At 42.6% G+C, this 20,703-nt stretch overlaps 1 protein-coding gene across 1 annotated transcript in view; it reads left to right on the top strand.

Annotated features, from left to right (window-relative positions):
- Positions 1-20,703, top strand: part of SMURF2 (SMAD specific E3 ubiquitin protein ligase 2) — a 106,645-nt gene extending 85,942 nt beyond the window's left edge. The window contains exons 10-19 of the mRNA XM_019516619.1: positions 2,259-2,417; positions 6,663-6,873; positions 8,173-8,276; positions 10,007-10,121; positions 10,507-10,685; positions 11,249-11,386; positions 11,634-11,754; positions 14,396-14,597; positions 17,690-17,765; positions 18,061-20,703. Of these exons, the coding sequence (XP_019372164.1) occupies positions 2,259-2,417; positions 6,663-6,873; positions 8,173-8,276; positions 10,007-10,121; positions 10,507-10,685; positions 11,249-11,386; positions 11,634-11,754; positions 14,396-14,597; positions 17,690-17,765; positions 18,061-18,160 (1,405 nt within the window). The 3' untranslated portion in view covers positions 18,161-20,703. The remainder of the gene's footprint in view (positions 1-2,258; positions 2,418-6,662; positions 6,874-8,172; positions 8,277-10,006; positions 10,122-10,506; positions 10,686-11,248; positions 11,387-11,633; positions 11,755-14,395; positions 14,598-17,689; positions 17,766-18,060) is intronic.

Here is a 20,703-nt window from a genome sequence, read left to right on the forward strand (position 1 = left end):
GATGAGGAGCATGGGATAGTGGTCTGTGGGCTGGAGGAGCCCAGGGATCTTCTCTGCAATGTCTAGGATGCGGGCTCCCAGGAAACAGCAAGCTTCCCGAGCTGAGAGGTCAGGGCGGCAGATTGCCCCCTCAGTTCCCCTCAGGATGGAGTCTCCCATGACAAACACTTTGCGTTTGGTCTTGGGGAGAGTGGGGGCGGTAGATACAGTGTCCTCTGTGTTGCCTGCGGGAGCTGGCAACTCAGCAGGCTCTGCTGGGGCTGCAAGAGGTTCATACCTGTTGCAAAGCTCCAGCGGGGCAGGGGCCTTGGTGTGGCGGGCCTTAGGGCCCCTTGCCACCTTGGTCCAAGCCCTGGGCGGGACAGTAAGGGAGGCCCCAAGTCCTCCCTTGTCCTGGAGGGAGACCATGGGCTACCCTCCACCTCCCGGGGGGGAATGGCCTGGCAGTAGGAGTCTTATTTCCTGCTTGCAGTCCCTGGACTGCAGCCTGGAGCTCCTCCAGCTGGCGCACCAGAGACCCCAGTAAGGAGCAGACCCCACAAGGGGAGGTGGCCATGCTTCCTGGCCCCAGAGCCTGAAAAAGCCACAGGCAGCCCCCGCAGCTGAGAGCCAGGGGCTCCATCTGTGTGGAGCCTGGAACCGTGGGCTCTGTCTGGGTGGTGGTCTACAAGGTGCTAGATGGGGGGGCTGCAGACCCCTCGGGGACCCTTGGGGTGTGGTGCATGCCCCTCCATGTCATGCCACCAGTGGGCTGGCTACGGCTGGGACTGCTTACTCTGGGGGGCTCACAGGCAGGGCCTCAGGCGAACTCCAGTGCTAAGTTGCGTGCCAGGCCCAGGAGCACGCCTGTTTGCAAGGCTCCCGTCACGCGGCTCCCTGTGGGGCTGGGCGAAGTAGGAGCTGGGGTGGGGGTGACCCTCCTCGGCCCACTTAGCCTGCTCCCAGCTGACTAGGTCCCTCCCTCCATGGGCTCCTGCTTACCTGCCGGCAGGGCAGGGCTTGTCAGGGGTCCTGGGGTCGCTGCTGGGGTCCCTGGGCTCACAGGGGCACAGCGAGCTTACACTTGCATGTCTCGCACCAGAGCCGGGACTCTAATGAGGCTTATGCCATTGCTGGGCCCTTTTTAAACTTGCAAACTTTTGAGTACCCTGTCTTAAAATTCACTTTTGTAACTTTTTGCACTAACAGTACTCGTTTATGAATGAAAAGCAGTACCACTGTGCTTATGTCCTGCAAGAGCTTACAAGAGGCATAGTGCAAGTGGTAGGTTTTCAATATTTTACGTTGTAACAATGAAAATCTCTCAATAAACATGTTAGAATCTGAATACCATACCTTTTACAGACAGGTACAAAATTATGCACTGAAAGCTGAAATGTAGCTAGTTGTATAAAAATGCAATGAAACAGACCCCACAATCGATGTATTTGGGGGCCATATTTCATCCTATTTTATGCTGTGTTCCCCAGCATATCAATAGAAATTGGGCTGGCATATCTGAGGATGAAATATGGGTGTGTATATGAACCTAGCAGTTAGGGTCGGGAAGGAATTCAGGAATAACTTTCTGCAATTTTTTAAATCCAAGCATTCATGTTAAATTAATCTACCAAAGCAGCTTATGTTCTAGGTTCAATAGAGTTGAACAAAGCCAACTTTGGGTATGTTGGCAGGGCAGGGCTGGGCTGGGTTTGTCTTCACGGCATGGCATTGTGATGTGTATATGTATCCTCACCTTGTTTAAAGACCCGTTTGTATGTTTTTTTTGAAGCGGTCGGAAGCAGCCTGTGGCTTGGTTGCCTATTGCGTACATAAATTTTCATGCAAAATAGAACCACTCAGAAATGCAATATTGTTTTGTAGGAGTTTTTTAAACGTGATTCAGAGTTCCATACATGACTAAAGTTATTTAAAAAAATGTTTGCTGTCAAAACTAGTATAGAGGTGCAGCCTCTGTTGGCAGATACGGCAGCTGCTTTTATTTTTGTCTTAAGCCTGTACTAAATTAATGTCTGAAGTTATTTTGTAAAAATGAAGGTTATTTGGTAAGTTTTCCTGAGGCTTGTATACTGGCACATGTGCTGCTGCTTTTTCTTTTTTCTTTGGTGGGCTTGGGAGTCGAGATTCCAGCTGAACAGATCAAGTTTCTGAAACAATACATTTTCTCAGACTTCATGGAATTGTTCTGTTACATTTACACTTGTTTGGCTCAGAGGCCAAGTGCTGAGGTCTTTTTCATTTTATATTTGTTTTTGTAGGGATCTTAGCAACATCAATTGTGAAGAGCTTGGTCCACTGCCTCCTGGATGGGAGATCCGAAATACAGCAACAGGGAGAGTTTATTTTGTCGACCATAACAACAGGACAACGCAGTTTACAGATCCCCGGCTGTCTGCTAACTTGCATTTAGTCTTAAAGTAAGCGTCTCAAGTGTCCGGCTTGTATTTAATTTAGTATTTAAAATGAAGGTGCCACTTGAGAGTGCTTGATATAAGCTAAGGTGTTTTTTGTCTGTGTTATATGAACTTTCTACAAAAGTTTGCCTCCAACCTGTGTGTGTTAACATACACACAAATGTCTTCCCTATAACATATCGCAAGAAGAGAGTCCTGATTTACTTTATTTTAACCGTACTGTCCTTGGAGGGCTTCAGCCACTGTGACTTGATGGTGGGGGCCTGCCATTGAGTGCCACTGAGTAGAAGGGAGATGCCATATTGCACCTGTCCAGGTACAATATGGCACAGTGGCATTTCCCTAGAGGCAGCAGAAGCAGCACCTGCTCCCCTTTTTGCATTGCCTGTAGCTCTTAGTATTTGAAGCTGTAATTTAAAAAAAATAAAATAAAAGATTAATACATAGGGAAAGACAGCAGGTAGCTAATTCTTCTTTCATAATCTGGATTTTTTTAACTCCTGTCTCTAGCCCAGCATCATTTGAGTAAGAGGGTTCAAAATGTTCTGAACTGGAAAATAGTACTTACTGGAAGATAGACTGCTACTGAATAAAGGGAAAGATTGGAAGCAATATATGTATGTGACATATTCCACTAACTCCCCCTAGGGCATATGTCCTAGTGACTGGGCATTTGCAGATAACGGTGTTTTAAATAAGCAGAAAAGAAAATTAAAAGCTCTGAGGAATGCTGGTTCTTATTTTAATTCTTCATGGATTCTTAATTTCCCATTGGAGGAGTTTCTCTCTCACTAAATATAGAAACCAAGACACATACAAATGTTTATTTTGTTTAGGCATGCCTATCCGTTTGTCCAGCTGCTATTGGAATTTGACTGTATTATGTCTCCCATTAACACCTTCTATAATGCCATTGTATTGGGAAATACCTGCATAATACTATTGAGGTGTTTAATGGAGTGGACAAAAAAGCCATATGCAACCAGTGCAAAGAGGCATGTGGGAGAGGTAGCAATAGGTTTTCCTCATGGCTGTCAGTCACAGGGAAGAGCAGAGGAGATCGTGTCCAGAGTGAGGAGGCAGAAGAACAAACCAGGCTTCAAAAATGGCCAGAAAACTTCTTGTGTGACTTGTGACATTGTCTAAAAAGTTGGTCTTAAACGGTTTGGGACAACAATTTTTGTCTGAATGATCCGTCCCTGGAATCCAGAGTGTTGAGAGAGAGAGGAGGCTTCAGCTGAACATAAGAGGAAAATTTTTTTCTGTTTTCAAGATTACATTTTTGTGTTTTATGGGCATTTGATTTAGGTCCTTGTAGTGCACGCGAGCTGGCTTTTTACGAAACAAAATGGTTAATTTTTGTAATTTGATAAATTTTTTTATCTGATTTTTTTAAAATCTTTTTTTTAACAGCATTTAAATTCCATGCTGCTTAAGCTGCCTGCTGACATTCCTGAATTTCCCAGGTATATTTTAGGAGCCTGCACACACCCAGCACATAACAGATTAGTTTTAAATTAAATATAGTCACTTTTTGTAGCAAAATCAATTAAATGGGTTTTTTTCAGAAAATTATAGAGTATTTGGTTGGTGTAGTCTGTTTAGGTCCTCCAGTTGCCATTTCATAGATATTTATAAGCCAGCCATGATCTAGTAGTTGATTTGACATGTTTTTGTGGCTCACAAAAGGCAGCTAGCTTTGCATCAGGAAAATCCAGTTTGATTTGCAAGCTCCAAAAGCACAGAACCGTACTTTGCACTTCTTTAAGCTGTAAGAGCTATTACAACGTGCTTAAGTATTTTTTTCATTTGTATATGTGTCTTTCTTCAGGAAAGGATTTCAGAAATTCAACCAACAGTGTCATCAGCAAAGTTTACTGCCTGATAAATCTTTTTCTGGTGTTTATTCTTGTATTGTACCAGGATATGGGAAGAGTGTTTTGGTTTAAGAGCTGAATAGTTAAACGCTTCATTGAGTATATAGCTTTGGAGAGAGAAATGATCAGTTTTCCAGTGTTGTAAATATCAAAAGCCAGCTATGAACAGAAGTAAGAAATGATGGTAAAACACTAATGCTAGCAATAGCTGTATTATCTTAAACGCTAATAAGTATTTAGCTAGGGCTTCATTGTGATTATATTTGGTCAGATTTGGCTGATGCTATTTAATTTTTCTCCTTCCAACCCTGTTGTCGTTTCAACTGCTGTAACTCATGCTGATGTTACAGATTTCCTTCTTTTCATTAAAGACTGAATTTAATTGGCTTCATGTCTACAAGCTACTAACTTTAGTGAGGTATATAGTATTACGTTTCTGGTAGACCTATTACAAGGGATGTTTTTACTGGCTTGTTCCTTATGGTGTTAGAATGTGCTACAGGAAATAAAATAATGAATTCCTTTTAAATGTCTTCATCATCAAAAGTTACCCTCAAGTAGATGAAATATATATAATGTGAATCCTATGGTCACATCTCATGGCACAAGGTAAAAATGATGGGGACTACAGAAATACAGAAGACTGGATTTTGAGACCACGGTCAACCTTGGCCAACTAGCAGGCTTTAGGATAACATTGAGCTGTGTTGCCTGCCTTCCTCCTTGAATTATTTTAATCCCTTTCTTTTTTCTTTTTTTTTCTTAAGACAGAGAATTTTTAGAGCAGATTTGCAATAACAGAAGGAAAGGGAGGAAAATTTAATTGCATTTCCTCAGTATTTTCCCCCTTCAGTCAGTTTAGCTTATGATCAAAGTGTACGTTTCATTACAAAATATTATTAATACAAAATTGATGTAGCAAAAGTCTTTTAGGTGGTTGTGTCTGCTATTTTGAGTGCTTCTGGCAGATAATGGTTAATTCATTTTGTGGTCAAAGGCCTAGTAGTAGAATATTTTCTTCCTTAGAGCCCTGAAAAAAGTGTGCGCTACCATTAAGCTCTGAATGATTGTGTGATTTTTTTGGAATGTGCCTTATTACAGTGGATCTTAAATTGTAGCGTCTACCAGGTCATGGAAGATCTGTGGTGACCTTCTTGGTCACAGGGTGACAGTTTTACCTCTTTGTTTTACCCTGCAAAACTTCCTTAAAATATTGGATATGTGATAGGAACTTCATGGGGATCAGAACTGGGGAGCAAGTTGGGAGGATTCTTTTTGGGAGGTATTTTTGATTTATTTATTTTTTTAAATGGCCATCCCTGAATGCTGCAGTGGTGGAAAGCCTGCTGGAAATGAATTCTGTCTGGCCAATACTTCATGGAGAGCTTTCCAGTAGATCTTATTTCAAAACAGACACTAGACTTAAATATATGCCATTTTAAAATGTTTAATATTTTTGGTCTGTGAGTTTTGAGAAATAATGTAATTACTGTCAGCTGCAAAATATCCTGAATCCTTCATTATAGAGTAAATTCACTATATTATTTTGTGTTTGACATAGAGGTTTTTTTCCTTATTGGTTAAGTAAAATGTAGCTGTTTCTCTCTGTGGTTTCTGATATGCCTTATGAAAAGAACTAGGTCAAATAAACAATGTCCACTTACTGTGTACAAGGAGGACACTTTCATACATCTGTAGCAAGACTAATTCACTTCTACAGTTAGAAGCAAGCTTTCTAAAATCTTTTAGAAGTGCTTGTAAAAATACTTGTTTATCTGTGCCAATTAGTTACATGTGAACTCCCTGCATTCCTGTGGTCCAGACAAGTCCAGGTACAAGGGACAAAGTCCTTGCCAAGCTGCCAGTACAAACATCTTTTTGTAAGCTTAGTCTTTTTCAGACAAGCCTTTTAAAACAGACTGTGGTATTGACTGTAGATTAGAGGTATAGTGTTTGGCATATCCCTGAATTTTAAAATGGAGGAAGGTAAAACACGCAAAGGAAATATGGAAATGGTATCTGAGAAATTCAGTGTCAGCAGCTCGGTAGTAAAACTGTATGGATAATGCCTTATTATATAGTGCTATAACCTTTTACATACTTTGTAGCTAGCACTAATGGAAATAACAAACTCTAAAACTAGCTGATAATTGCCAAGAAAGACAGAAGCATATGTCTCTAGTCAGGGTAAAATCTTTTTTTTTTTTCATCAAGCTGCCCTGGAACTTTTCCTTCTAAATGTAATGAGAGTAGTTAACCATATTTTATTAGAACTTGTTTTGGTAAATACCAAAATTTGAAAAAGTTTAGAGAGGAAAATAATGTGCATATGACTTGAATTTCTGAAAACAGCTATGCTTATGCTTTTTAGCCGTCAGAACCAACTGAAGGATCAGCAGCACCAACAGCAGCAGCAGGTAGTGTCCTTGTGCCAGCTTCCGGATGAGGCTGAGTGTCTGACTGTCCCGCGGTATAAGCGAGACCTCGTGCAGAAACTTAAGATTCTGAGACAAGAATTGTCACAGCAACAACCACAAGCAGGCCACTGTCGTATTGAGGTCTCCAGGGAAGAGATTTTTGAGGTAATCCATGTACTGACCTGTTTTTACCAGACACAACGAGGAAGGTGGGGGAGGAGAGACCCATAAGAGGGGTGGTACGTGGTGTGGTGAAGGCTGAGAAGAGAATATGGATGGAGACTTCTATTCGGTGGAGGTGGCATTTAATTTCTTTCCCGGATATGTATTGCAACCAGGGTAAATTATAGATTTAAGAAGACATTCTACACCCTTCTCTTACAAATAGGATTTGAGTAAATTGCACATTGAATAGCTTTGATCTTCAGTATTTAACTAAGCAGCATATTTCTGGTTAGATTTTTCCAAAATTAGAGAATTGAATGCAATTACTCTCAAGGGACAGGAGACACCCAGGCGCACAATGTTCTCATTGGAATTTTGTGCCATTAATCATATGCTTTTGTCATTTTGGAGAAGTTTGCCTCCCTGAGAATTTCATCACTCTTTCCCCACACCTTTTACTCCACCCTCACCCTTCAGAGTCCTACAGTGTAGTCACTCTTTTTCTAGCCAAGGAGGATTTGGATGGCTCTTCCCTTTGGAGACTGTCACATCACTCCTTAATCAGCTGGAAAGGGGTGGATCACTGCACAGGAGCATAGAGTCTATCCCCTGTTCTTGGGAATAACTATGCTGGCTCCAGGGCACACCCAAGCCCTGCTGGTCTGAGAAGCAAAATTGGGAGTGTGATATTGCAAGTGCACAGAAAACATACTCTTGTTTCAGTTGCCAGTTATTCATATACTTCCTACTCTCCTTTCTTCATCCTTTCCAAACACCAGTGTCCAGGTGTTACTGACACAGTTACTGTAGCTCTGCAGATTTCTGACTAGCAGAGGCCATCCGGTTCTTGCAGGAATTGATGTTCTTTAAAATGCTTCCTTGCACATTTGTTCCTGTACCCACCTTCAACAGATGCCCATGTTTGTTGTCTTGTCAGATAGGAAAAACAAGGGCTTGTACAGCACATCTAATCTCCTAAGCAGTTTACTCACAGTTACAGTTTGTAATTACTTATAGAAGCTACAGGGGGATAAAATAAAACAAAAAATAATGTTTCTGCATACCACAAGCAACTGAAGGGTATAAGCTTTTCTGGCATATTTTTTATTTGACTGGTAATGTCCTTTTTGTAGAAAATGTCAGTTAGAATCTGTTATCTGAAAAATGCTAGTTACTAAATCAAGGAATACCCTCTGCTTTAGGGTCAGAGAATTGCATGATTAATTATTTATGGCAGAGAATGATAGCCTTTATACTTTTAAATAGTGGTGAATATGACAACATGCCATATAATTTCAGGAGTCTTACCGGCAAGTCATGAAGATGAGACCTAAAGACCTGTGGAAGCGATTAATGATAAAATTTCGGGGAGAAGAAGGCCTTGACTATGGAGGGGTTGCTAGGTAAACAAAGACGTGCCAGACTGTTCAGTGTATTTATTACCTATGCTTTGTTTCTAAGCTCTGTCTGTTTTGAAGGGGGTTGTTTTTAAAATATGTTCTAGTAACTAACTGTATGCCAACAAGGTGTCCCTCAGTTTTCTGATATTCTTTTAGAGGAGAATTATCATGCAAACTTTAGCATAGATGTATCCTAAATGTGAGATGTGCCTCTTGTAACTTTACTGAAGATGAGTCCATCTTCTCTGGTTAGTGAAATTAGGCTATAGACAGATGCTGTCCTTGGAGCAGGACCAGCTGTGCTGGGGTGTTGGCACAGCTGACCTGCTTCATTGGGTGATGCAGACATTGCCCATTGTCCTGAGTTGGGGCATGGCAGTGTGACGTGCAAGCCCAGAGTATCCCCTACCGTGGGATCCCTGGTTGCACATCTGCAAGCCCAGAAACCCAGGCAGGCACTCCCATGGCATCTTGGGCTTGATCTTGCAGGGAAATTCCCAGGGCACGCAGGATTGGGCCCCTGAAGCCCTGGGAGGGCCTGTCCAAAGCTACTGGAGAGTGCAGACTGCCCAGGCTCTCCAGCCATAATGGAAACAGATGTCTGCCACAAAAAGTAGCGCAAATTTTACTACCTACATTGCAGGCACCCTTTGGGGCATTTGTGGTACAAGGGATACAAAGGTCTGTTTGGGCTTTGTGCTGCCATAAACCTTTTTATGGTTACACAAAGGCAACATCCGTTTCCAGCATTAGATCACTGAGCATTTACACCATTAAGGACTCTATTTTGTGGTAAATCTTTGGTAACAAAAATGAGCCTAATATTGTAGTTTTAAATATAAAACCTTGACTAGGATTTAAAATAAAACATTAGCGTTTACTAGAGTCGGGACCTAAAGTTAATCAGTGGTCTATGGTTTGTGTGTGTGTTTAAAAAAAAATATTAAAAAATCAGTATTTTGGGGAAAATAGCTACAAGTATTGTAACACATGAAAAATGTATTACTGAGGCTTCTGTAATATGATTGTAAATATGAATATGCCCATCCCTTCTGAAATATGGAAGTGCGATTTCTGGTGCTTAAAATTAGCTTTGAAGATTAGAAGAATTTTAGGATTTAAACCAGAAGTTGTAGCAATGGTGTTGCAAAACTAGAATTGACGCATGTTATATGATGGCATTTTCTAGCCATCAACTAGTCTATTTTCCAGCCTGGCTTTCAGTCAGCATGCCCTGGGTCATCCACCCTCTCCTTTGTTGGGCAGTCAAAGGAGCAAAGTAAAGGGGCAGTGTGAAATATTATGGATGTTTTCTGCCTTCTTAAACTAATATTTACCAATCAGAGCAAATTTATTTAGCACTTTAAATTGCAGCCTGCAACGTAAAGACCTTCAGGTAATGGCTATATTCAGTAGACTGACAAATGGCAATGCTCTACAGTGAGTAGAATACACACAGTACAACTTTGTCTTAACTGTATAATGCCTAAGAAGGAGAAACAGAAGCAGAAACTCTGAGAGTAAGTGAGATTGGGAGGAAAAAAAATGCTTGGGCAGCTGGGAAGTCAGCCAGTTTTCAGGTAATGGATGCTTTCTGCTCGTCTAAATATGGCTTTAGTTTCATTTCTTGTTGTTCGTTGTGAATATTAAAGTTGAAAACCTTAAGTTTTGCATAGTTTCTCGGTATATAAATGTTTGCCTACAACTTAAGGTCAATTATCTTGTTCCGCCAGGGAATGGCTCTACCTGTTGTCACATGAAATGCTGAATCCATATTACGGCCTCTTCCAGTACTCCCGAGATGATATCTACACACTGCAAATCAATCCAGACTCTGCAGTTAACCCGGTATGGACAGTGACAACTTCTATAAATCATCTTTCTGTGGCCCAGAAATGTTGTTAACTGTTGGGTATTCTTAAGACTTTATCTAATTCTCATGTTAGTACTGCCAGAAGTGGATTTTGTACAGTTAACATGGTCCTTTTATACCACTGTGATTAGAGGAAAGAATATGAAATATTTCTCCTTAATCTTGGTGCCAAGTGTTGGCATTTCTCAGTGGAAATCACAAAATCAAGTTGTCTTGGCGCTTAGCAGCAAAATCTCAGGACTGTGAGGAACTAATGTTTAGAACTTTTTGATAGTAAGGTCTTGCTTCTTAAATTTGAAATTCAGCAAATGTTCTCTCGGGAAGTCTGATAAGTTGATTGCATTTGTCTTTCAATTCCAGGAACACTTATCGTATTTCCATTTTGTTGGACGGATTATGGGGATGGCTGTGTTTCATGGACATTATATTGATGGGGGCTTCACATTGCCTTTCTATAAGCAGTTGTTAGGGAAGCCAATTACTTTGGATGATATGGAATTGGTTGACCCAGATCTTCATAACAGTTTAGTCTGGATACTGTATGTATTGCACATTTCATAATTACAATAATATTTAGTATGCCATCTGAGTTAGCATGTAATTCATTCATTTAAATTTGGTTGGAATAAAATTAAATTATTCTGTGTTCCACATGCTCTCTACTAAGGCAGTTGGTTTTACAGCATGCATTTCTAATGTATACAATTTTTATTTTAAAAAAGGAGGGATTTCAGCTTAGTAGAGACTTGAACATGTGTGAAAATAATATTGAGTGCAGATTGCATTTTGTTAGTCACTAGACTTAACTTTTCAAAATTGTAACTTTTTGCATTTGCTGATCATGTTGAATGCTAAATAGCAGTAGCATGTTGCTTAAATATGTGACACTGAAAAAGTTAATAGTGTTGTTGTGCATAATTTAACAATAACAAAACAGTAATAGGCTGTTTGGTAATTAAGCTCCTGACAAATAGTTTGAAAGCAAATCTGATTGAAAATGAAATTGACATGTCTCTCATAAGTGTGTGTGTGTGTGTGTGTGCGTGTAATGCAGTTGTAGAGAACATCTTCACTGAACTCTCTGCTTGTTTCTTCCCCCAAGTGAGAATGACATTACGGGAGTCTTGGACCATACATTTTGTGTGGAACACAATGCTTATGGGGAAATTATTCAGCATGAACTGAAACCGAACGGCAAAAGCATCCCTGTCACGGAGGAAAATAAGAAAGAATATGTCAGGTATTAATCATCAGTTTTTCAGTTTTCTGGGTGATGTGGTGGGATTTTTCCCCCCGCTAAGCTTCCCCTAGATGTGATTTTTGGCTTGTTTGAACCAATAGGCAGTGCCCCATATTTTTGAAACTCCAATACAGTAGCTTTGTTGTGCTGAATTGCTGTCAGTAACTTTGTTTCTTTGGCTGGACAAACTGCAGGGTTATTGTGCTTGAATGTATTTTCCACCCAGAACATTTGCACTTGCTTACAGGCTTTATGTAAACTGGCGATTTTTACGAGGAATTGAAGCACAGTTTCTGGCCCTGCAGAAGGGATTTAATGAAGTAATCCCACAACATCTGCTGAAGACATTTGATGAGAAAGAGCTAGAGGTCAGTACATTACTGTTGTGTTATGTCGTCAAGTGTAACAATAAAAGGTTGATACATTCTTCTGAGACTAAGTAACATGATAAGTTGCCTCCCTTGTGCTTTTGGGGTTTTGCAGGTGCAATGTTACAAGAAATACAGTTAACACAAAAGGTCATTCAGGCCCTGGAATTTCTGAGGCTGATTTCTCTGACATCCTCCATTCTGTCTGTCTCCTACAAAATCAGTAGCTGGGTTTGTCAGCTGAGCAGCTTTCTCTCCTGTGATTTGTCTGATGCTATTGGGTAGAGCAGTGTTCAAGTTTGTCCTTTTGTTTGTGTTGACTTTGCTAATGACTTATAGGAGGCTAGATAGGACAGCTATTGTGGAAGATGCCACTTTTCTTCTGGTCAGTTCTGACAGGTTACGTAGGATGGGGATACCTCTTGTACTTCATTCAGCAGATGATTTCTGATCAAGGTATCTACAATTTTCTCAAATTTGCAGAGTAGGATAGCGCTGTCTCACTGGTAGCCCATAAAGGGTGGATCTGTGGCCCCAGGGCTCTCACCTGACTTAGAAGTTGAACAGCCCTGGTGTAGGAAAAGGTGCATACCTTTTGAAGAAACACTACTTGGCACTACCACCATATGCTGCACCATATGCACAGAGATGAATGTCATGCTGAATAGAACACCCCTTAAGGACAAGTGAACAGAGTTTAACATTTTTTAAAACTTAAATTGGATATAAGATCTACATCTGGGCTTTCTTTTTTGCCCTTCAGTGATTGTCCACATCTTCTGAGCCACTGCGAGTGTGCTGGCTTATAAAACGGCTAAAGTGAGAACTACTCACACTTTCTTTTGTGTTATTCTGTGATGACATCTCTAGCAAAGATACAGTGGCAACCTGTCTCTTCTGCTGTTAGACTTTGAGCAGATCAGACAGCGAAATCCAAAATAGTCTTTTAACTGCTGCCTGAGAAAAGGGGGTGAAGGGTTTTTGGTGGAGGAAATGGCAAGTCCAAAGTATGATCTTATTTCACAAATGCTGCAAAACCTTGCTCTTGGCAAACATTTCAGAAGATTGATGCTACCATCTGCACAAAGACCTTCCAGAAAACAAAGCAAGCCAACCATCCCCAAAGTGATGAAAAATCAAATGGAATTTTTAGCTGTGGAAAGGGAGAATACCAGAGACTCCATGAAATCAAGTAGGGACTTAGTTGTGGCTACTCACTGTATGTGTTCAGATGCAGTAGTGATACATACATAGATGTTCACAGCATGGAAGTTGTTATTTAAGATGCAACAACATTTAGAGGATTTTGGTTTACAGGGACATTGATAAATGGGAAAACCAGTATGAAATGAATTGAATGAAATTCATGTAGGACAAATACGAAGTCCTGCATTTAGCATAGAACAAGCAAATGCACAAAAACAAACTGAGGAATGAATTACTAGACTGTAGTATTGCATAAAGTTGGAGCTACAGTAGACTCTAAGTAGAATATGAGTTAACAAGTGCTCTTGTTGCAAAAAAAAATAAAAAATAAAAAGTCAACAGCATAATGCATTGTATTAACAAAAATGTCACCTGCAAGTGAAGGGAAGTGGCTCTTCAGCTCTACTTGGCACTGGGGGGGGCCTCATCTTGAGTTTCCCATTTTGGGCCCTATGTTTCAAGAAGATGAGATCAACATGTGGAGAATCCAGTAGTGAGCAGCAAAAATGATTAAAGACCTAGGAAATGAGACTCATGACGAAGGGTTGGAAGAACTAAGATTATCTAGCCCGGAAGAGAAGACTGAGCAGGGATTTGAAACACCCTTGAAACATCTTAAGAGTGGTTGTGAACAGGATGATAAATAATAGACAGTTCTCAGTGGCCAAAGGGGACAGGACGAAAAGTAACAGTCTTAAATTGCAATTAGGGAAATATTAGGTTTACTATTAGGAAGCATTTTCTAACTGTGAGTGGTTAAGTGCTGAAACAGATTACTTAGGCTGTGAAATCACCGTTCTAGAAGTTTTTAAGGGCAGGTTAGACAGACACTTGGATGATCTTACCCTGAGCAGGGAGTTAAATTAGATGTCCTCCTAAGGTCCCTTCTGTCCCTATTTTTCTATGAAAGCAGAGGACAGATGCTATACTCCATTTGAAGTTCAAAATATATTTTACTTGTTCATTCATTTTGTAACTGTATGAGATGGAAAAATATTGCTAGAAAGTACTGTTTAATGGGAGGGGGAAGATGACTGAATTCTGAAAGCCAAATTACACCCTGCGCTACCCATCAGAAGAAATCTTACCAAACTTGGTAGACCTTTGTATGCACAAAGGTGAAGGTAGAACTTGTACATCTGGAATCACAGGACACTTTCAGGATCTGTAAATTATTTTTGTTCTAAGCTTAGGAACCTGGGCTGTTCTGGCTGGAAAAAAAAGCTAGAATTTGACATTTCAGAAATGGATTGCTTGTGACTTTTTTTTTACAACAGAGTACGATGATGTAATTCCACATTTCTTAAAACCAGAGCAAGGCTATAACTTTTCATTGGTAGTAAATTTTGAAAGTTTTTAAACATGCGTTTTCTTTTGATGGTTAGGCATTATGTAATTTCTTTTGAGCACTGATAATGTGTATGATTATTAACAGCTCATCATTTGTGGACTTGGAAAGATTGATGTTAATGACTGGAAGGCAAATACTAGGTTAAAACACTGTACCCCAGACAGCAACATTGTGAAATGGTTCTGGAAAGCTGTGGAGTTCTTTGATGAAGAGAGGAGAGCACGATTACTCCAGTTTGTGACTGGCTCGTCCAGAGTGCCTCTGCAGGGTTTTAAAGCATTACAAGGTAAAAGTTCTCCTGGAACCAACTTAAACTGGATGCGCATGGGGAAGGAGCGGGACTTGCCTCGAAAACCTTCCATGAAAACAAGGCTGTTGGTTTGCAGTGGGATTTTCAGTGGTCTGATGGCTGTTCTTTGGCATCACGTTTCACTTGCTCTTCTCTCTTGGCCTGCCCATTCCCTGGTGACTCCTGGCTGTAAACTGCTCTCTTCTTTCCCCCTATAAAAGCACTTCTGTTTCTTACTAACTGAAGTAAATTTTAGAAATCAAATCTATAGCTTTTTCCCCTAACAGTCTGATTTTTAATTTATTTTCATTGCAATACTTCACCTCCTCTACAGCTGTCCACCATTCACTCCACGGCCCAAAAAAACAAGAAGTAACTACAGAAAAAATCTGCCTCATTAGCCAGTGGCCTTTGAGCTCCAGTAGGAGCTGTGCCTTTCTGCAGGAGTGCCTCTGACTTTGACTGTCAGCTGCACTGCTAGATGTACAGTACCAAAGTGGCCTCAGTGATTCTCCCGCATCTCTCAAGATTAGAAGTATTTTTGTTAGCAGATGGGCGAGTTGGATTCCAGCTGAACAAAAACCCTCTGATAGCAATTACTGTTTACAGAAATTTACCCACTCCTCCAGGTGCTTCTCGCTTCTGACCCCCAGCCCTACTGTTACCACTTACTTTCAACCCACAGCCGCCTGGCCTTGCCAGTGCCTCTCACTCCCAACCTGCAGCCCCCCACTTCCCCAGGGCCAGGGCCTGCAGCCCCCTGCTCTCCCTCGCCAGCAGCACCCAAGACGTACTTGCTGCCTACCGAAGGCCACAGCAGCTGCTGTGGCCAGAGTGGACCATGGAGCCGGTCTCCCCTCTCCCTCCTTCCCTCTCTCCCCTGTGGGCCTGGAGCAGAGCCCATGCTGCCGTCCCCCCCAGGGGCTTCATGAACCAGCAGCCAGGACCTGGTGCAGGAGGGAGCTCCGCCCCACCATGGCGGTCAAGCCAAGGCACCTCCTACCTGCCTGGGAGCCCAACCCCAACTGCTGATGATGTGAACCAGTTTGGGGTTGTGACCCACAGTTTGGGAACTGCTGTGCAAGACTAAGATTTAATTATCTTTGGTACCTTTAAGCAAATGCAGCTGGTGACAGCAGCTGAAACCTGCATAGGACAGGGGTGGGCAATCTGCAGCAGATCAGGCAGGGGAAGGGGGTGAGAGTGGCACACGGGGTGGTTCTGGGCAAATTTGTACATGCCTGCCAGAAAGTTTGGCCCCTGCTGGTATAGATGATGCCTTCCATTTTTGTGTGTTCAAGCTTTCCATGTTGCTGTATAAGCTCAGAAGGCAGCCAGAGATTCACTTAACTCATCCTTTATGATTAACCCACAGCATGACAGACTATAAATTTGTTACACTGTGTTGGTGATTGCTAGTACTACCATTACTGTATGTTCATTCCCTGGTATAATCAGCTAGAGTTTTGCATTCCATACTGTTTCCTGGTGTTGGGAGGCCCACGCAAAGCCAGCTGTGCCTGTGGAGACTTTGGTTACACAAAGTTGTACTGTGTTAAATATTTCAGAATAGCTGAAGTGGTACGTCCCCAAGATGGAGGCAGTTTTCACCAGCATGTCCAGTTCAGTATGGGAGGGAGAAATACATTGCACTGCTATGACTGTGTCTGTACTAAGGGTCATAGAGTGCAACTATCGCTAACACACCCCACCACACTCATAACCGACATCATCCCACCCGGACACAGGCTGAGTGGACCAGGTGGTGTATATTCCTTGCTGCTAATCAGTGCCTTGCTACTGCATCTCTTTCACTGGCTTGGACAGTCTTGCTCGTGTCATGCTCGTGTGAAGGAAACAAAACCTCCTGTCTGAGGGCGAGTGTTGAAATGGCTTTTCCCTGCTTGCTCTGATGTGCTCCCTCCCTCCCTGCTGCTGCTGGCCTTTTCTTACTCCCTTCTGACTTAGCCCTTTAACACACTCACTGTCTGACTCTGGGTATTGATGGGCAGTCATTTGTAACACTTAAAATGCAGCACTGCGGGGCTGTTACAAGCATCCCACCCCTTCACTGGAGGGGGAAGTTGCTTCAAAGGCGAACCCTCCAGGTTCCCCAGGGCTGATGACAGCAAAGATGAATCAAACCAGGGCTGTGCAGAGCTGCAGGTGTACAGGCATTGCTGATTGAGGGCACAGCCACTGTGAGCAACAGGGCTTCCAGGTCTGCTGAGCACAGCAGGGCTCTGTGGGAGCTCACCCCTGGGCAGGGGCTCAGGGAGCAAGCCAGTTGCGCCCCCGTCCCCCCTTGCAAGGAGCTGTCCTTAAGCAACAAGCGTTAAAGACCAACTAGAATGTGAAACTGTGGAACCAGAAATGTCTGCAGACGGGAGTGCGCGACGTGTGGTCGGAGCAGACTGTGGGTTCTTACCCCCGTACTTGGACTGGCCATGAGCTCTGCTCTTTACCCCATGTCGTTCAGTGTGCTGCTTTCTATATCCCTGTTCCAGTGAGACAGGCATGCCACACTACAAATGACACCCCACACCATCCCTGAATGCCACTCCAGTCTCCTTCCCCTCCCATTTGCTGCTCTTTCTGCTCCCTGCCTGATCTGCTGCTCTCCTTTCTGCTCCCTGGTATGCTGACAACCTTCTCCCTCATCAGGTGAATGCAATACGCAGGGGCTGCTTGTGGCATTTGTGTTGCAGGTCAGCCACCCTTGCTCTATTCAACCACCCTTAGCCTCTCTCAGCAGCATCCCTTCACTCTCCCTATCCCTTTCCTTTGGATTGACATTCCTTTCTACCAAAACCTCTTCTTTTTACAGGTCCAGTCATAGCATCTGATGCATTAGGCTGCTGCCTAGGAAAGCTCATGCCTCTCTGAACCAGTTAGTCTCTAATGTGTCCCATCCCCACCCCTGCCCTGGCTTCTGTAGCACTTCCAGCATCTTGGTAGTGCCCAAGCTGTTGGAGTGGCTGCGCACTTGCTTTCTATAGCACTGTGGGGGCATAGGTAATGCTACACATGTGGCCTCTCAGGGTTGTGCCATGTCATAGCATCAGCTTTCATCTTTACTGGATCTGCAGGTGCTGCAGGCCCGCGACTGTTCACAATACACCAGATCGATGCCAGCACCAACAACTTGCCGAAGGCTCATACCTGGTAAGTCATGTGACTTTATCCCATTTTCTGGGAAAAATGCAGCATTTAGATAAAGGAGAAGTCGGTGCATTTCCACTGCTGTTTGCCCTGTCTCACCTGCCCTTTCTTTGGCTTTGTGAACGTTGGCACCTTAAGGTAAGCCAGGAATACAGCATAAAAGTTGCATGTGTATTACCAAAGCTTTTTGAGTTCGCTAAACATGTGGCTGTAGTGCAGACAAACCCTGACCTGCACAACCTTTGAATTTCTGGGTGCAGCTGAAAACAGTTAAAGTTGCTTTGCTTTCTGTTCACAGCTTCAATCGAATAGACATTCCTCCCTACGAAAGCTACGACAAGCTGTATGAGAAGCTGCTAACCGCCATTGAAGAAACATGTGGGTTTGCTGTGGAATGACCCTTTCACAGGCTTACCTAGGACTCTATTTATACTCCTGTCATCCGGAAAGCCCTCCCCCTCAGCCAAGCCTCGAGAAATGCTTGAAATACAGGAAACCTTTCCCTTTTCTACGCTAGGACACTGGGAGGGAAAGGACAGTTTTGGAGTTTTTATTTTTTCCAAGAAAATGGGTCCTGTGGCTTTTGTCATAGAACCATTCAGCTGCTATTAAAAACTAATACCTTGAACACCTAGAATGCTGACTTTTCCTACATTTCAACAGTTAAGCAGTATTCTACACTTAAAGACTACTACTATTTTTGTAAAAGGTGTAATCTATTCTATTTGCCTACCTGATTTCTATTCTCACAGATACCAAGACACCATGTTGGCAGTCGGTACAAGTCACTTTCAGCCTGGTTAAAAGTATGATACTGAACAGCGCCTATACCTGCTATTTTTTAAAAGAAAAATATTTTGGATTATTCTAACTTTGCATAAAATTGGCTACAAGAATCATTAATCTTTTTAATTAAAGCCACTTACAAGTTAACTGCGTTTCTTATAGTGAAACATTATATTCTGCATTGTAAGTTCAACTTAAATGTTACCCAGATGGGGCTTTTTATATTTTTCAAGCATGGATTACAGATCTGAAGTTTGGGGTCCTGTTTATATCAATTGTCTGATTCCTTAAGCAAATTTCCTAGTCTCCGTGACTGACACTGTATTTAGTACAGGACATTGTGTTAAATGTGGATTAGCCCCTTTTTTAAAGGGAGTTCGTCATTTCAATTTTTTTAAACAAACATTTTTGTAACAAGTCTCTTGTTGAGAGTATTTTTGGTTTGCTTTCACTTGAAAATGGAAACGCTGCAGTTTTCAAATTCCATAAAGCATGCTGCTGATGAGGTGATGTTGATAGCCACCTACCTGCCTGCTCATCGGTTCATGTTTCAGAATCGTCTGTATCCGCCCAGCCATCCAAAGTTTATGTTCACATGCAACCAATTCGCAGTGCGTATTTGTTGTCTTTAAAGACTTATCAGGTAAACCATTTTTCATCTTTGTTTAGCTCACATGACGTCAGTTTGCTTAAATTACAGCTAAGGAAAAGCAGTCAGTTCAGATAGTAAATGCTGAACGTGCGTGCGATGTGCTCTGACAGTGAGGTCGTTCAAGCAGTGTCATTGGTTTTAGGGCTGAAAGTATATGTATGCAAACGTTAAAGCATGGGTTGGTCTGTTCAAATGGGAACATGATGCACTACCGGTGGAGGGAACTGTATTTTGAAATGCGGTTGGGAATTCTGAGCTGTTCAGCTGAGCACGTTCTGTTCATGGGGTGTAGCTAAGTTTGGCTACTCACGGCACAATGGTTTTTTAGCATTCTCCTGAGTGTGTGGTGGTACCTACGTACCTGACCTGTCTCTGCCTGCTAAGCAGGGGGACAGTGACGCTTGGCAGAGGTGATTTTCAATTTTGTTCAATCGGTATTGTGTTTGTTTCTTTAAACCTGGACCCCGAAATCAGCACTGTGTTTACACTGCTGCTGAGAAACAATGAAGAGTATTGAAATAAAATAAAAAAACAGGACCATTTCCTTTGCAGCCTGCATTTTACAATGAACTAGCTGATGGGCCTTACCCATTGCTGTGTATTTTGGGAACCTTTCAACATACAGATTTTTTTTCTGCCAAATCTGACTGCCCTAGCAAGTAAGTTAGAACAGGCACTATGTATTGGAATAAAAGGCAATGGTTCATTTGTGGAGCTGTGGGGAGAATTTGGTAGCTCACATCCACATACTCCCTCAGTTTCTCCAGTGGGGCTGTTCCTCTGAACTTGCTTACCAACCTGAGCTGGCTGGTGAAGAGATGAGGCTGCTCAGGGATCTGCACCTGAAGCCAAAAGATCTGCTTGGGAGGTGGTCTTCTTAGACCCTCTCCCTCATTTGCTAAGCTCTGCTTGGGCTCATGCAGATGCGGTGGTAATGCTGCCTTTAAAGCTGCCCAAAGACACCACTCAAGCTGAATTCCTTTGGTTATTTCATGGACTGGAAACCAGAGTGTCCAGGCCATGGTGCGTGTGGGGCAGAACTGTCTGACTTCCTCCAGGCAGCAGGAATGTCCTGCCACGGCCACGCTGCTGGCCAGTGGAAGTGACAGCTTCGCTGTCTCGTGCTTCTGTCCTGGTCATGCTTGTTGGAGTTTTCCTGAACAAGAGCAGCTTGTCCCTCTAACAAAGGTGTTGTGACCCTGCCTGCAGTTTCCATCTGGACAAGGGTAAATGCTTTTTTTAGCAGGACACAAGCATGGCTTTCCCCACGCTAGGTCCCTGCAGTCCTGTACATTTTCTGAGCTGCAGGACTGCAGGGGCTTTTGTTGGCACCTATTCCTGTGAATTCCCAGTGCTGCTTCAGCTGCACACCCCCTCGTAGCAAACTCTCTGCACGAGCCAGTTGCCCAGGCTAGTAAACATGGCACACACCTTCTATGCCCCCGGGGCATTTTATAGGTTTGCCCTTTGCAGAAAATTAATTGTATATCAGTTATTTCAATG

Source organism: Gavialis gangeticus, unplaced genomic scaffold, assembly GCF_001723915.1.
Source record: "Gavialis gangeticus isolate Ggan-Ray unplaced genomic scaffold, GavGan_comp1, whole genome shotgun sequence".
NCBI lineage: Eukaryota > Metazoa > Chordata > Crocodylia > Gavialidae > Gavialis > Gavialis gangeticus.